Source organism: Pseudorasbora parva, chromosome 23, assembly GCF_024679245.1.
Source record: "Pseudorasbora parva isolate DD20220531a chromosome 23, ASM2467924v1, whole genome shotgun sequence".
Taxonomy (NCBI): domain Eukaryota; kingdom Metazoa; phylum Chordata; class Actinopteri; order Cypriniformes; family Gobionidae; genus Pseudorasbora; species Pseudorasbora parva.
The window spans coordinates 4,478,765-4,495,592 of record NC_090194.1 but is presented as its reverse complement, the minus strand read 5'-3'; the positions used below and the strand labels follow the sequence as shown (position 1 = coordinate 4,495,592).

The window sequence follows — 16,828 nt, the reverse complement described above, 5'->3', positions numbered from 1 at the left end:
CTAAATGCTGTGTATTGTATTCCAGAATTGTATGTTTTCTTTGTGTCTTTCTAGGGATTTTTTCCCCCTCAATATAGTCGATCGTTAGTAATGCATAAGCTGCTTACGTTTGTGAAAGTTGCTTAAACAAATATTTTAATTGACCCCCCCCCCCCAGGTTTATACAGCCAACAGTAAGTATATCCAATTTAACTCTGGAAACAATATTTTGTATTTGTCACACTATTATTTAACAATTTAAATGTTTCTTATACATAAAAATAGATGGATTTTAGGAAGGGTCCCCTCAAAAAAGGTTATTTAGGGTTGCTGGCGTTCCTGGAATCATAAAGTTGGAAAAACCCCGAGCTATGTAACGAGGATTAAATTATGTTAAATTATTTAAACGTATGCTTTTCGTTAACATGAGAAACATTTCGTAACTATTTTAAGTTTATTTATGTATTTGTTCGTCAGCGTTGGTGCTAGGAATTATTCTGCGCATGCGCAGCCGGTCACCCAGGCGTCTACGTCTCCACGGCAACAGTATAGCAAACGAAACGTTAAGTTACCTGAAAATGAACGTCTCATCTTTCGACATGCATAGCAGGTAAAACTCAACAAATCCGGAGGATATATATGGATTTGTGTACGAGGTAAAATTTTGATGCTGTAGAATTGATCGTGTCATCGTTTAAGATGCCTTTACACATTGCAACATGGGTTAACACACAACTCGGAGTCAGTCAACAAACGAATGAACTAGCAACATTCAACGCAAATAACGTCGCTATCTGAATTAAGCTGAAAATAAATGTTTTACCACTACTAATGTTGATTTTGTTACATAACATAAGTCATGAAGACGATCGTCTCAGAGCAACAACGCCATCATGAGCCCAACGGGCCTAACGTTAAGGTGCTAAAACAGTCAAACCTAAAATTCAACTTGATCACAGACTCTAGTCCAAGGGATAACGTGCCCGATTTACCGCTGATGTGGGATTCCCTGGAGTCAGATACTGAGTCTTTGGTGCAGGAGAAAGAGTACCAGCGAGAGCTTCAGATGCGCATTGGCTTCTCAGCTGAGAACTCCAAGCATTGTGCCAAGACTGCCAGTGAGGAAGAGCATCTTGATGTTTATGATAGTCTGGATCTGAAACCAAGAACACATGAGCCACTGAGGTAAGGTAACAGTGCTACAGAGCTATTTCCAACTCTAATAATAGTTGACACGGCATTTTCAAGCAGTCTACGACTCTCCTGTGATGTAAAATGCTATTTCAATTGTTTATACAGGAGGTTTTATGACCTAATATTAATCGAGAGACTACATTGATGTTTTTTCCACTATATTTAATAGAGTAGTTCACTCAAGACATTACAATTCTGTAATTTACTCACCCATGTGTCTTTCCAAACCATTTAACTTTCTTCTGTGGAACACACATAAAGAATATATGCAAGTTAAATATAATGTAAGTTCTATTGTTTGTTTTATTAAAACAATGGAAGTCAGTAGTAATCAAAACAGTTGTATTACCAACAATCTTCAAAACATCTTCTTTCGTGTTCCACAGAAGAAACAAAGGTATGCAGATTTGGAACGACATGAGGTTGAGTAAAAGATGAAAATGGTGGAAGCTAGATAATTTACTTCATAAAGTTTTAAATATAGATATTTTGCTCACACAAATTCGTCGCTTCGCTGAAAATGAAGCTCAGAGGCCTGTTGCATGAAGCAGTAAGTTTGAGATTAGTTTGAGCAAACAAAACAGTTTTTTCTGTCTCTAAAAGTGTGTTGGTTTTTAGTGGTGTTCATTGCAATAACCTGGCCCAGAGCAGGTTTTATTCTGGGTTAGATTTCACATAAACCAAAACTGGACCAACCATCTGTGAGCAAAGTGACATATATCTGATATCTGATGCAATAAAACCACTTGCCCTGAATCTTTTCCTCCGATTTAAAGCAGCATATATATTTATATACTGCAGTTTACTGCAGTGTTTATCTCTGAACGCATTTCAATTTAAAATTTTCATTAAAAGTATCTTAATCTTCAGCAGAGAAGTAACTGATGCTCTGATTGGCTGTTTGCTGCATGTCTCACACTTTCAGGTGCATGCGCTCCAGAGTTATTCACAAACCCTGGATCAAACCCTGAGTTGACAGAGCAAGTTTATACTGAGCGTTATGAACCTAATCTAAACAAGGTTGGATTTGTTTGCTTTTGTCAACTCTAAACCTACTCTGAAACCCAGAGATTGTGTGATAAGCTTCATGCAACAGGCCTCTGGTGTGGTGGTGATAACAAAATTGAAGAATGTTGGAAAGTTGGATTCTTGGCTTTTTTCCCTCCAGTTTTTCAGCACAGACAGTTCTGATAGCAACCTGCTAACATTTTTATGGTCAGATTCATTCTATAATCACAATGAAGTGACCTTTTGCTTTAAGTTGCATATCTGATATTTACTGTCAGCTGCCTTGATGTTACCTGTAACTAGGTATGACCCAGAGGTCAAAGTACAGAGGAAGGAGCCGAGCAATAAACTTACTAAGATCATAACTGTTGCATTTAAGGTCTTCTTCTCAACTATTTTTTCATTAAATGAATGTACATTATATTTTCACATATTAAAGGTAGGTAAAATTTATTAAATGGGACAAAAAAGGCAAGACAGGCAAGCATTCATGTATTTGGGTGTAGGCTAAGAACCTATTGAATTGCCTATTGAATGTCCCTCTATTTTGAATGTCAGGTTTAGCTTCTGTTGCCGAGATAGACGGAATAAACAATGGCAATACCTGAAAACACTAAATGAATCACCAATAAAATGACTGAGCTTTTTGTGTTTAGCTGCTCTGCAGACAGCCGAGATGACTGACAGCTTTTATTCACATGTCTAATAGATAATGACAGTCTTTGAAAATGATGTTTGCGCTTGCATTTTAATTGAGCCGAAATACCCACTAATTTTTGTACTTTCCAAACAAGTACCCTCATTTAGGGGAAATTAGATTTTTAGTTTGCAGGACGTTACCACAATAAGGTCTCATTCAGTAGTCTGTTAAAAAGCAGTTGCTTTGTTGGCAATGAATGAACGAGCTCTCTGCGCTGCCGAAACACAGATTGCTGGAATCTGAAGTGTGGATCACCGCATCTGTCTCCACTCCTTCATCTCCAGCCCAACTGTTGTGGCCGCCACTCAAAATCTGCCTCGGGATAAAAACGGGAGGCGTTTGTTTTAATTTTTGCAGATTGATGCGCTGAAGTGGTACTTAACCCCATGTATAGTTTTTTTCATAACGGTAATGGCGAACCTCAACATAAAGACTTTATTGTCGAAGCGAAGCAGCTCCCTTATCATATTTTCATGCTGAAGAATGAAACCCTGCGAATGAATGGCATGCAGCAATATTTGGCATAATATCATTGAAGCTAATAACTACCCATTTAGTTTACATCCTCTTTACTGCACACATTGTCTTCAAAGAGACTCAAGTGTCGCATTCAGATTCAGAATGAAATGAGCTGAAAGCAATAGTCCGTGTTTCCTATTGGATTTAATTCATTTATATTAGCACAAGAGAGACTTTGCATGTTAAAGACCCCGTCACAGCTGTGAGCCCGCGTCGCATTCTCAAGACCATGTCGGTGGAATCATTACAGAGCCATTCCTTGCCCTTTGCCCTCATTGGCTGAAGTGCCATGCATCCAGGCAGCCTCATATTTGGCATCATATGTGAAGAGCATCTTGTACTATTCAGAGGCACACAACAAAGAGGCACTCTTCTAATTATTTTAATGAGATCTTTTCATCCAATGATGCTAGGAGCACATTAGGTTGTAGTTTGAACCTATTTCATATGTTTGAATTAGCCATTTGCAAAACTATCCCCAAATTGTGGTCTTCAGACCCATAGTCATTAGAGGTAAGAGAAGGCGGTGGGGGGAGAGACTACAACACGCTATTACAATTTCGCTTCGGCTGAGAAGTGTAGCTGATTTTTTCCCCTTGTGTTTTGATGGCTGTTTGAGGCATTCAGACTGTCTTACTGACAATGCCAAAAGCACTAAATGAGATGCAGCCAGCCTGCTCTTCAATTTGAAGCTAAGTGTTTATGACTTATTTCTTTTTAACTCTTTTTGAAATATTTCAGACAAACTCCCCCTGAAGATGAATATGCAGACTTGCGTTACGACCCAAACTGGAGGAAGAATCAGGAAGGGGGTCAGTTTCTCAATCAACTAAATGGGAGACTTTCTCTCCCCTCGTCTGAAGATAGTTTTGAACCTTTGGAGAACGTGGCTCTAGGTAGCAGACGAGATTATGTCGTTGTCAGTAATCCACCCACAGTTCAGATGGAAAAAGATTTATCCCAATCACCATCATCTCCTTTCCACCTGCACCCACATCAGGAAGCCATTCTGGATTCCCCCGAATCCAAAAGTTCTTGCATGTCCTCTGAAGGCACACCATGGGATGATGGAGAGCACCTGAATGTCAAATCAGTTTCACCCCAGAAGACGAGCTCTCGACAACTTTCTGATCCGAGGCCAGTCAGAAGTAAGGAAGACATTGTGGAGCGTAACAAAGCAACTCTTGGTCTCAACACACATAAGCAGGGGTCTTACCTGAACGCTCTTCAGCAGAAGGATAAACCGGATCAAACAAAGCAAGTAAGTATTTTTGCAACATTACATTTCATATATTTATGTATTCTCTCCTATGGGTATTCCATGATAAAATTTAGTTTATACCATATTAAACTATACAAATAAACTTGCCTTGCCTTGCAATTGGTGACCGAATTGAAGTCTCATTGCTAACCACTAGGGGGTGGACTAACACAGCGTACAGTCTCAGCTTCCTCAGCATCAGATATTGGGTAGTTTAGGCCCAAGGCTAGTGTTATTCCATTGACATTTTCATGTGAATGATGACTCCATTTGTAAAATCATTTTTTAATTACCCATTATCCTAAATTAATTAGTGCTTTTTTCAAGTAATTCACCATTCATTTCAATAACAACATAATGACTGTATTTCATTGCTGTTAGAAGTAGGCTTATATTATAATTTTCATTTTGTATATTTTAGTTAACTGCATTTATCACACATCTTCTCGATGTAGTGTGTATTTTGTCTAGATGCATTCCTTTTTAAGTATTTGATTGTGTATAGATTTTGTTAATGCACAAACAAGGCCATATCATGATCTGACCTTTATCTTTTAATCTGAATAAGTGACCTTGGTGTTTTCATTGCTCCTGGTTTTAAGGAGACCACACTGCCTGTGTCACGGAAATTAATTTGGCAGACACAGAGTCTTCAGATGGAGCAGATAGAAGAGAATGAATCATGGCGGTCTATGTAGTGCCTATTATGAGTTGATCTGCACAACAGTGGCTGTTAAGAACATCAGAGGGGCATGGTTACCAATAGGCTCTTAGTTATCAGTGCACCTGGCCCAGGGTATAATTGGCAGGGTTGGCTTGTCTGCACACTGTGGCCCATGTGTATTTGCTACATTTAAGACCTTACCCAGCCCATCTGAGCCCAGTCCCACCTTAATGTCTCACATCAGCTGCATTAGCATAGTGAAGAGCCGTTAGCATTGTGACATGGTAAACGGAGGAAAGCTCTCCCCGCTTTAGACGGTGCTCTGAATGCACCAGCGGTGCCCTGGTATGAATTCAGCGCATTGTCTTCCCAAGAAATATGGTGCACTGTCAAGTTCAATTTACTACGCAGTATTGTAAGTCTTAAAGAGGCGGCTCATTGAAAATTTTTTATTTTGAGTTTATTTTTCATGTCCCTGGAAAAAGAAAAGTGGCAACTTAAGGATTTTCAAAAGAAACCAAGGAAGTATTCCATGTAGCCCCATGTATTCCATGTTTTTATATCATTGAAGATAATATAAAAAGATTAAGAGATGCTCTTAAACCTGTATAGATTTTTTTGAAAAGCCATTGAAAGGGATTGGAAGATATGGATAACTCAGTGGGAACAGGTTGTAAAACTTGAAATTGCATGCATTATTTCAACAGCGTAAACATGTTTGAACATGAAAAATATCTGTCGGATCCATTTTTACCCCAGTTAAGGATTAGTAGAAATAACGCACAAATAATGATATGAAATATATCTTTTTTGTTTGTTTGTTTGTTTGTTTTTACTCACAGCACATTAATGTCTAAATTCTGTCAAGAAATAAGTTCCACATGGCAGATTATCATACAACAAGTCTTTTGCAGTACAACATAACACATGAAGAGCAATCGAAATGCTTCGGCCACTTTGTTAAAGGTTTGCTTTTTTGTCATTTGCCTACTATGAGAGGGAGAGAGAGAGCACAAAACCTCATGCCTTGCGTTCGTTATGTAGCTAAGCGCCTGTTCGTAAATTTGATACACAGCCTTTACTTTTGCCCTTTTTGTGTTTCCTTCAAAGGGAATAAAAAGCCCCTCAGCTCCCATCAGTTTTCGACATCATTATCGGGGCGCGTTTGTTGGGCTTTTAAAAAGCCACTATTTACTCTTTCACGAACCCCTAACTCCTGATAATTAGGCGTGTTATTAAATGTACACAATCTCATAATGCACCAACTTCCTACCGGCGTGTGTGGGAGTGATGATGAGCTCCAGCAGAGACCCCTTTGATAAAGACAGAAGTAGCAGTGCAATCTTCTGCCATTGCACTCAGCCCCAATCCCTCGTCATCCCCCAGACCCTCACTTCAAAGCCAGAAACATAATGTACAATCTCTTAATAGCTCTAGACCAAGGCTCCGCGGCTCTCTGCCACTGTATACCCTACCTCAGTGTAAACACCTAATCAAGATTGCCTGGGCGGTCACAATAGCAACCAAATGCAATTCAAGAATTGCGGCCCTTTGAAGTCTTCATCGCAAAAGCTGTGTTTCCCAGTCTTGAGGAAAATGGCAAGCTCCAATCGCCTGACTTTGTTGTGCCACGTCTCGCCCCAAGAGGCAATTACGGGGCCCAATTTAACAGAATAGATATTACACAGCTTATGAAGCTCAAAATGCAATTTTGTTTGATCATTTCCTCAATTTGATTGAGATTATTAAAATGGCAGACAAAAGGCAGTGGTCGTGGATGGGGCAGAGGTTGTGGCCTGCTGCGGCTAAGAGGACATGAAGGGCAGGTCTGTGATGTCTGCTACTCACACACCTGTTACAGCACAGCTCAATCTCACTACTCGAAATGATACTTGCCCGATACAGGAAAATGAGCTGGATGCGCAGCCTCCTATTAACCGTGCATCATAACAAACAGCGGATATTGCAATACATTTTTGCCCCGATGGATATTTTCATTTATAATGAGGACCAGTACTATGAACATTTGCGCATTGCCTGGTCGTTTTTTCTCAATGCTGTTTTGGGTGTGATTTCCTAACTTTCGGTTAGGAAACCGAATGGCCGTCCAAACACAGCCCTGACGTCCAGGGTAAAACAAAGCAAAATGTAATAGATGTCTTACCCTACCCCAAGAATATTAGTTATCTAGAACAAGAACATGTCAAAGGAAGGAAACCAAACACCTTGTCTTCTTGCTTAGATGATGGATTATCATACATCTCGCAAGTTGTTTTGGCCAACGTGACATGTAACCAAATTCAAGATAATTATATAAATTAAAAAATATATATCGGCACTGTAGTTAACCGAGACGGTGAAGACAGGTGTTGCTTGCTGGGTCAATTTCATACAGTCTAATTGCTGTATAAAAATATGAACATCCATCTGTCCATCCATACGTCTGTCTGTTCATCCATCCATCTGGAACCACCAAATGAAGATCACTGGTGCGGTTTGGTGTTTTCCCCTAACAAATAACTGTCCATTTCTCAGAGGAACGTTGAAGGCTGTTGGTAAATCAGTTCCTTGCGCACATGGCCTTTCGCTAAATACATGGCTGCCTGTTTATTGATGGATATGTTACAACTCAATCCACTCAGTGCTGCATGTGTCTCTTTGACCTTCCTCTATTCACGCTTTCAGAATTAACTGCATGCATTCAGGGACGCCGCAAGCTGTCAATACCATCGATCGGTGAGAATTGTCCTCAGCAGCCAAAGTGACTGGAAGTTTACTAAATGATTTTCATTACAGCATTAGCTGTAGATATTCCGCTTCTGAACGGGTACATTAAGAAAAATTGAGAGAGTGCACTGATGTAACGTGGCTGTATCTAGACACTTATCTCCGAACTGCTTCGAGAGAATCATTTTAAAGAGAATCAATAAAACACTCTTCTTGACACACGTAGGTCAGCTCAGAGGAGCTGTGGTTAGTAATTAAGAATGAAAAGTTGATCATAAAAAGTCAATTGAATTGTTAAGTTTGCCAGACACTCAGGGTCAAATTATTTTATAGATAAGCCTGAGTGGCTGTCAGCTCTGTTTTTGAGTAGGTGCATGATAAATTACAGTTGTCAGCACACGTTTACACCACACACGCCATGTAATTTATCGCTCAGCCATTTCTTCTCATTCTCACGGATGTCTTTGTTTCGCTCTCACAGTGCACAGTTTGCGCCTGTTGTTTGCAATCAATACTTGCATATAAATGTGAGGCGAAATAACCTACATGGCAATGGGTGAATTATTAAAAGGATGTTTATCAAGCAGTCACTCCCCTGACTCTTCTTTCTTCTCTTCCCACAGCCCAGAAAAACCTCTTACGAGACTATCGCAACTTGTAGCCCGGAGAGTCAAGACAATGTTCGGGATCCCGAGCTGATGTGGCTCCAAAAAACACAAAAACTGAAGGTAGAGCTCGCTTTATTGATTCCATCCATCTCTATCTGTGAAGACGTAGGTGGGGCTGCTTGGCACAATCCATTGGCCTAATGCATAACAGTCTGCGAGGGCTTCCTCTCAAGATGAAAATGTCTGCACAGTGGGCACACTGTCACCCGGGATTTCATTTCTCCTGTGATGGACGCAATTTCTGATAGAGTTGTTCAGGCACAATGGAGCCTCTGAAATGTCTTGAAAAGGAGCCTGTGCCGAGGAAAGAGGGGGAATGGAGAAGCATCATTATTTTGAGCACTTGAACGGTCACCTTAATGCCGGCAAGCAGAGGAGTGTAAATATTTTCCCATTAAGAATGGTGCAAGCTGGTGTTGGCTAAATCAGAGGCATTACATGCTGAGGCACAGCCCCAGACCGCACAAGAATAATGTCCATCGGTCCCCCGTGCATGCCAGGCTCACCACAAAGAAACATTATATAAATGCTCCTGTCTCTCTTCTCGGTCATGACAATAGGCATGAAGCCATGGTTATATAAGGGCATATCTCTGCTCAATGGGATGGTTTCTTTTAGCCCTTGCCCTGAAATATTTAGAATAAGAGTGTGTGGGACGCTATCGTCAAAACCTTTGTGATGCTTGTATTTGTAATTTAATTTTTAAGGGGCATTATTTTGTGCAAATGGATTTTGCTCGTCATATTTGGGAAAATATTTCATTTATCCTAATATCATTCTTTTGTGCCTTCAGACTTTGAAAAACAACATCCAAAATGTAGCTTCATGTAATCTTAGCTCAGAATCCATTTTCAGTGCTTTGGTGAGATTTTTTGCTTGCTTAGTTGGGGTTTAAAAGACAGTAGTATGATCAAATGCACTGCACTGACACTATCAGAGAACAAAACTTGCAATGAATAGAGCTAGATGACAGCATCGACATTGCTATTAAACTGATCTGGATCAACACTAAATTAACTTGAGCTGAATAACGACACTGCTTATAGCTGAATGGAACTTGTTTCATAATTGATGAACTTTACACAGTAATTGAACTGAGCCAACGCAACTAACTTGAGATTTTTTAGATCTTTTTAGAGCTGCTTTTCTGCAGAATTTGTCTCATATCTGATCAAGTTTGCATCACTGATTCTTGTAATTTTCCTGTTTATGAGTCTCGAGGTGCTTTAAAACCATCTGTATTTTATAAATTGCTATGTACTGTAAGTTAAGGTTACTTGACTTAAATAAATCTTAATTTTTTGCCCTAATTATAGCAGAGCCATAAAGAGAGGAAGGAACCGAAAAGGAGAGAGAAAACCAGCAACCATCCAGATCAGCCTAAGCCACCGGTTCCCGAATCCAAACCCAGTGCTCACCTTATTAAACCCCTTCCAGAGAGACACGTCATCAGTGCTGATGGCCTATCGCAGGACTCTCCAGTGGCCTACACCCATGACCCACCACAACACCAGTCTAGACTCCCTTCTTACACTCAAGCTCCACCAACCGTCAACCTCAACATAAACCTCCAAACACCTGCCAATCCAGCACAGCCACTGAATCTTTCTCAGAAAGAGACAATTGTAACTCTTGTTTCTAAAGCACTGCAATGGGACAGGCTTGGTCTGTTAAACCCACCCTTTTTACAACCAGGTTATCACCACTCTGTGCTTCCTAATTCAGAAGGGCAGATGAGATTGGCTCCAAAAGCAGTTGTATCTTCCCCAGCCCCCCATTCTGGAGTGGTACATGCTGTGGACAGAAGTGTCCCTCAGAGGCATGCTGGGAAACCTCTTAACAATGCATTTGAAAATTCATCATTTAAGAATCACAACAGACTCAGGCAAGTCCACAAACATACTTCATGCAAGTATGCCAACACAAACCCACAGTATTTAGTATGTATGTTTATATATTAAATTGTTTTAAAGGTGTTGTTTTAGTACAGCCTAATATGGATGCTTGATAACAGTCATATTTTGTCCTGTTAATTTATTAAAAATGCATTACAAAATCAATTCATACTTCAGTTCACACATTTTATAATGATTTATTTTTTATTTTTGTGAGCATTAAGTAAAGATGCAGCATGCAAAAAACAAACAAAACAAAAACAAAACATGAAATGATCATTAAGAGAACCCCTGCAGACCCTCATGAGTGTGGTCTCTTTAAACATATATATTTGTCCTTTTTATGACAAGTCAAGGTTGGTTTAATTATATATTTTATCCAAAACTATCCACGTACTTATATTGTTCATAGTAAAAGTTGTTTTTTAAAATAAATAAATATATTTAAAAAACATAGTTTATTTGAACAAATTGAAAAAAAGATATTTGGACATTATTTTTTATTTTTTAGTAATTCCATTTGGTGCCACAGTAATTACACACTGCAGCTTCAAATACATTGATTTTATTGGTGTTTTAAAAATGAATTTTTGCAATATGCAGAACATGTTCCATAAGCCTTGGCATTCATGACGTGCTCCGTGTTTCTGTAGGATACCAATGCTAAAATTGCCCACATCTCCTCAAGTGGAGGCCGGCCACTATCCACCTGAGGTTTTGCCCAATGATGACGAGAGCGTGGGACCATTTGTGCCCCCAACACAGATCTCTGCTCTTTACACAGTGCTGCCCCCTATAGGCAGAGCTAACGGCAGCGACACAGAACTCGGCTCAAATAGATCAGAGCAGCTGCTGAATCCAATCCACAGAAGCAGCTCAGAAGGTTACCTTTCACAAATGGAAAAATACAGACAGCTGAAAGCTAAAACAAATTATAAGGTGTGTATATTGTGTGTATATCATGCATGCATTGTCTAGTTCAGGGGTGTCCAATCCTGTTCTTGGAGGGTAACGGTCCTGCTGGTTTAGATTCATCAGTTAGTTAATCAATGGCTAAATCAGAAATTGCCCCCTATAACCTTAAATATGTCACTGTTTGAGGGGACAGCTATTTTTAGTCGTGTCCGAAACCATTGTGGAATTTATAGAGTTCACTCATTCTATCCCATATTGCACCACAATAACAAGTGTACAGCCGATGTACCCTCGGCGGCTGGTCGAAACTAAGGGGTCTTACTAGGCATACTAGATACTTCCAGACAGGTGTGTTGAGGCAAGATTGAGCTAATCTCTGCAGGATAGTGGCCCTCCAGGACTCGAACACCTATTGTCTAGTAATGACACTTTAGCATTTTACAGCCTGACACTACTTAGCTTATAAGGGGTTTCAAATAAATGTAAAATGAAATAGAAAATGTAAATATAATATTTCATTTAATTTATAATATATTGATATATTTTTGTAAATAAATTAAATGATACTTTTAATATACATTGTAATATTTTAGATTTTAGTGAAGGAGAACACTGCAAAGGAGTGAAAACCCTTATTTAAACCCACATGGCGCAATTCTTATAATAATTAGCAATATAGCAAATCAATTAGCGCAAGGACGACAATCTCCTGTTTATACTTAGTAACCATCTTTAAGTTGCCATGACAGTATCTCAATGGGGCCCGGTGCAGATGTAATGATTATTGTGTGGGCCGATTCAGACAGCAGGTTAATTGTATAAGTAATTGAAGACACTCTTAATTGCGATGAGATGATGATATAAGGCACGGTCACAAAGACGACATTGAAAAGCGTTAGAGGATAAGGTGATTAAGCAGCACCCCCGTCTGTGCGGACCAGGGCTGGTAAGATGGTGATTTGCATTTAATGATAGCCTCTTTGTCCTCTAGCACCTTGAGCTCTGCAGGAAAGTCTCTCTTAGGAGCAGACATACTCAACAGCAATGCGCCATTTACACAGATTGAATATTTCAGTTTACTCAACAGTTGTGTCCATATATAGTTCACATGAATGTATTTGTCCAAATGATATATTGGACCCCACGACTTTCATTGTATGGACAAAAACCTTGACTATATGGATTGAGATGTTTTACAAAATATAGTCTTTTGTGTTTTACTGAAGAAAGAAAGTCATACAGCTTTAAAATAAAATAACAGAATGGCATAGATCAGTAATATGTTCAGTGCTGCATGAAGACGTCACAATTTAAGGGTCATTATGTCATGGAACACATCCACTTGATGCTGTGTCCGGATTATACGGTTCTTACACCATAAAACAGATTGCTTTCCTGGGAGAAGCTTGATCTCCTCACCTTGATGTGCCCGCCATCATGTCTCATAGGATTATGGGATAAATTTGTAAAACAGCTAGTGTGGCAGCCCAAAGGGAAGCAGATCAGAGTGGAAAACAGCCATCCTGCAGTGTCCATGACCAATGGTTGAGTCCTGAGAACCTCAAGGAGCCTGACCTGATTAGCGCTTTTGTTTGCGGATTGTTGCATGAGTGCACCTTAAGATCCAGACAGATTCTCTCCCACTTTTTCGTATAATATCTTTGCTGTTTATAACAGTCATGTGGATAATAAATAAATATGTATGCTTCTTTTCAGGCTTATACGCTGAAGGACTACAAAGACATGAGACAGGAGGTGAAGCTTGGAGGTCTTGGACCAACAAACACAATACCAGAAGCTGTGGTAAATACTCACTTCAGATTGTATAAAGACTTAAGCGTCCGACGATATTCACAAATAATGTTGTTAAGTCAGAATAATTTGTGTGTGTGGAGTTATACGAGAGAGCCTCAATGGATAATTGGTGCTCTCTTTGTTGAATATTGATTTAGCTAATCCCTAATTGCTACGTCCAATTGTCAAGTATGGCCGTGTCTCAATAACCCCCTCTTTTCATTTCCTCATGAATTTAAAAGACTTGTGTTTCTGAACACAATGGAAATGGGCCAACTAATCTAATGAGCATAGCCCTCAAAAAGCAGAAAGAGCTCGGCTGATGTAAAATGTTTATGGGAAATAACTGTTTTTGCACCGCTCACAGCCTGGGAGAGGTGTTAACACTGATTCTGGAGGCATGATGAGTTTTATTTGCAGCTGTTGAGTAGCTTCATGGATGGATGTACAAAGAAACAGAGGGGCCTTAGGGGAGAAATGGCTTAGGTAATTAAAGCTCCCTTTTGTAATCTTGCTGCTCTTTCTTTCACTGCTGTTAGGCAGAGAAAATTAGACGACAGAAGCTGTATTCAAATGTGATCCGCGAACAGAACAAGAAGATAAGTAGGATTCCCTCTCTGTCGTCCAAGGACCCAGTGGGCAGTGACAACAAGGACACCGTTCCCAGGAGGAAGGTATAGGAGAATCTCATTCTGAAAACAGGAGCTTTACTTGAAGGGTAGTTCATCCAAAAAGGAAAATTCTGTCATTAATTTCTCAGCCTCGTGTCATTCCTCATGTCATTAAAACAAAAAAAAGACCTTTGTTAATCTTTGGAACACAAATGAAGATCTACCAGTTTGATGCTTCAAAAAGTTCACTGAGCGACTGTAAAAAGCTAATATTTATGTATAGAGCAGTTTAGTCAAAATTTTCTGAAGAGACTCAATTGCTTGATATGATGAACAGATTCAATTTTGTTTTTTATACACATTGAACATTGGTTAACATAAACAGAAGCTCAACCGATCCTGCTTGGCTTGTGAGAAACTTACTGCGTAACACATGAATGAACCTCATTGGTTCTCGCTGAAGCTCAAACGTGTCACGTAACAGGAGAATGAACCTCATTGGTTCTCGCTAAAGCTCAAACGTGTCACGTAACAGGAGAATGAACCTCATTGGTTCTCGCTGAAGCTCAAACGTGTCACGTAACAGGAGAATGAACCTCATTGGTTCTTACAGAAGCTTAAGCGTGTCACGTAACAGGAGAATGAACCTCATTGGTTCTTACAGAAGCTTAAGCGTGTCACATAACAAGAGAATAAACCTCACTGGTTCTCACTTGAAGCTCAAACATGCTGCGTAACACGAGAATGAACCTCATTGGTTCTTACAGAAGCTCAAACGTGTCACGTAACAGGAGAATGAACCTTATTGGTTCTTACAGAAGCTCAAACGTGTCACGTAACAGGAGAATGAACCTTATTGGTTCTTACAGAACCTCAAACGTGTCACGTAACAGGAGAATGAACCTCAATGGTTCTTCCATGTCTAGCGAACATGCATGAACTTCTGTTTAACACAACTGTGTGAGAATGTTTAGGAATAGATGTGAATAAATGCCTAAATTCAGTCTGTTCATCATACAAACCTATTGTCTCTTGAGAAAATTTTGGATTAAACCGCTTTATTGATATGAATTAGGTTTATGATCTCTTTATGAACTTTTTGAAGTTTCAAAGTGGGAGTTACATAGCTGTCAATGGAGAGTACAGGAAGCTCTCAGATTTGATCAAAAAGATCTTTGTGTTCTGAGGATGAACGGAAGACTTGTAGGTTTGCAACGACATGAGGGTGAGTAATTATTGACAGAATTTTCATTTTTGGGTAAACAATCCCATATATCTTGCATCCAGAGTGGTTTACAGTTGTATATATAATAATATATATATATATTTTATTGTTTATTATTAATAAAATATTTAAACTGTGGATAATATGTATATATTAATCCAATCTCAAATAATTTTTTGCAATCTTATTTTGACCAGGCTTTAGAATATGCCAAAACTATCGCAAAGCCCAAACCCCCTCCAAAGTCAAAGGACAGACCCAGAGAGCAGCCCCAATATCTGCAGGAAACGGACCCGATCCATCTGGCCACCCTGGAGATGTTGAGACGGCACGAGGATGAGAAACGTGCCGTGGCTTGCTTCAAAACCATTCATGCCATTTAATCTAAAGCCTTTAGAAGCAGCACGCATATGAGTTGTCAATTGCACTTCTATAGAATCCTTACTTATCTTGCTTTAACTTTGTGTGTACTGTATACATAAATTATATTTCTTGTAATCCTGCTCATTTGCAAAGCACTGAAAGTGGAACAGGTGTGTAGCGCACAACCCACTGCGTACCGATTCCAAAAACATGGAATCTGGAATGAAATGCTGTGGGGTTTTGTTGCTTGGCTTTGCATTATCCTGCTATTTTCCCCTTGTTTCAATAGGCCTGTGCACAAGAGCACCAATCTCTTCAAGCACACCTGGATGCACCATTAACCCAGTGTAACGTGCCGTTTTCTGTCAGTTCCCGGCTATTAGTCTGATTATATCCACTTTCGCCTGCCCTTTTCTTTCACAGAGAGAAAAAAATAGGTCAAATAAGGATGACACTTTGAAGCCTCCCTTATTAGAGCCCACAAACTTGTTTTCTGTATTTTAAAGTGATAATTTTCCCCCTAAAACAAGCTCAAGCACCTATTTCTTTAATGGAAGCTTTAGATCGTTATCAAAGAGCTATTTACTCCTATGTAATATTTTAATTAGATTATAGCCTCTATTTAACCCATCATGTCTGCTTTGATACTCTGCGTTTCCAGTGTTAAGCCTCAGAGGCGAGGCTAATAAATGCTGGACCTTTTGAATTAATGAGAAATGTTGCCTTTCCAGACCGACTCTCTTTGCATCTTTTTTTCCTCTCTCTCTGTGTTTCCTGCCATTGAAATCAGTTAATTGAAGGGGTCTCTCTCAAACGCACATGAAGGAGGTTGAATTAGCATCCCTTTTTACAGATTGGGAGACTGAGGCAGGCTTTGATCTGTGGACAGTGCTGAAGGAGGCGGCAGGCCCCTGAAAATGAGCTGATGGCTCTGCTATTAGAGCAACATGCAGATGCGTCCATGTGTTGCAAAACGCTTAATCTTTTAATTGATCACCTTCCACACGGCCTATTCTCTTGCAGTGTTTTATTTTCCCCGGCTAAATCAGAATCACGTTTTCAAAACGACATGAATTGCTTTTCAAAGGATGGAAGTGTGCCACATACCCTGTTAGAGTTTCAAAAAGGCCTGTTGCCGCTATATAGATTTTTGTTTTGCTTATAGAAATGTATATTTGGTTATTGTACGACACTTGTTGAGTCCTGCTTTTAGTAGGCTAACCACATTTTTACCAAAAAGGAGAGGAAATTATGAGCAGTTTGTGTGGGCATGGCCTCCCTAATCAAGACCTGTCCCCTCTCACA

General features: G+C 39.6%; 1 protein-coding gene across 2 annotated transcripts; it reads left to right on the top strand.

Moving 5' to 3' along the window:
• The first annotated feature begins 472 nt into the window (after positions 1 to 472).
• jhy (junctional cadherin complex regulator) lies at positions 473 to 16,253 on the top strand. 2 transcript variants are annotated; one of them, XM_067433790.1, is made up of 8 exons: positions 473 to 1,164; positions 4,142 to 4,661; positions 8,676 to 8,780; positions 10,037 to 10,605; positions 11,269 to 11,554; positions 13,247 to 13,333; positions 13,864 to 13,998; positions 15,358 to 16,253. In XM_067433790.1, the coding sequence occupies exons 1-8, from the start codon at positions 839 to 841 to the stop codon at positions 15,541 to 15,543; spliced, it is 2,214 nt and encodes a 737-aa protein (XP_067289891.1). In that variant the 5' UTR covers positions 473 to 838; the 3' UTR covers positions 15,544 to 16,253. The 2 variants fall into 2 exon arrangements, with proteins under 2 accessions (XP_067289891.1, XP_067289892.1); XM_067433791.1 differs by having other exon boundaries at positions 519 to 589.
• The last annotated feature ends 575 nt before the right edge of the window (positions 16,254 to 16,828 follow it).

Coding starts and splice junctions, on each gene's coding strand:
- jhy (XM_067433790.1), top strand. CDS start 839: ATGAAGACGATCGTCTCAGAGCAACAACGCCATCATGAGCCCAACGGG. Junction 8,781..10,036: donor AAAAAACACAAAAACTGAAG/GTAGAGCTCGCT, acceptor CCCTAATTATAG/CAGAGCCATAAAGAGAGGAA. Junction 13,999..15,357: donor ACACCGTTCCCAGGAGGAAG/GTATAGGAGAAT, acceptor TATTTTGACCAG/GCTTTAGAATATGCCAAAAC.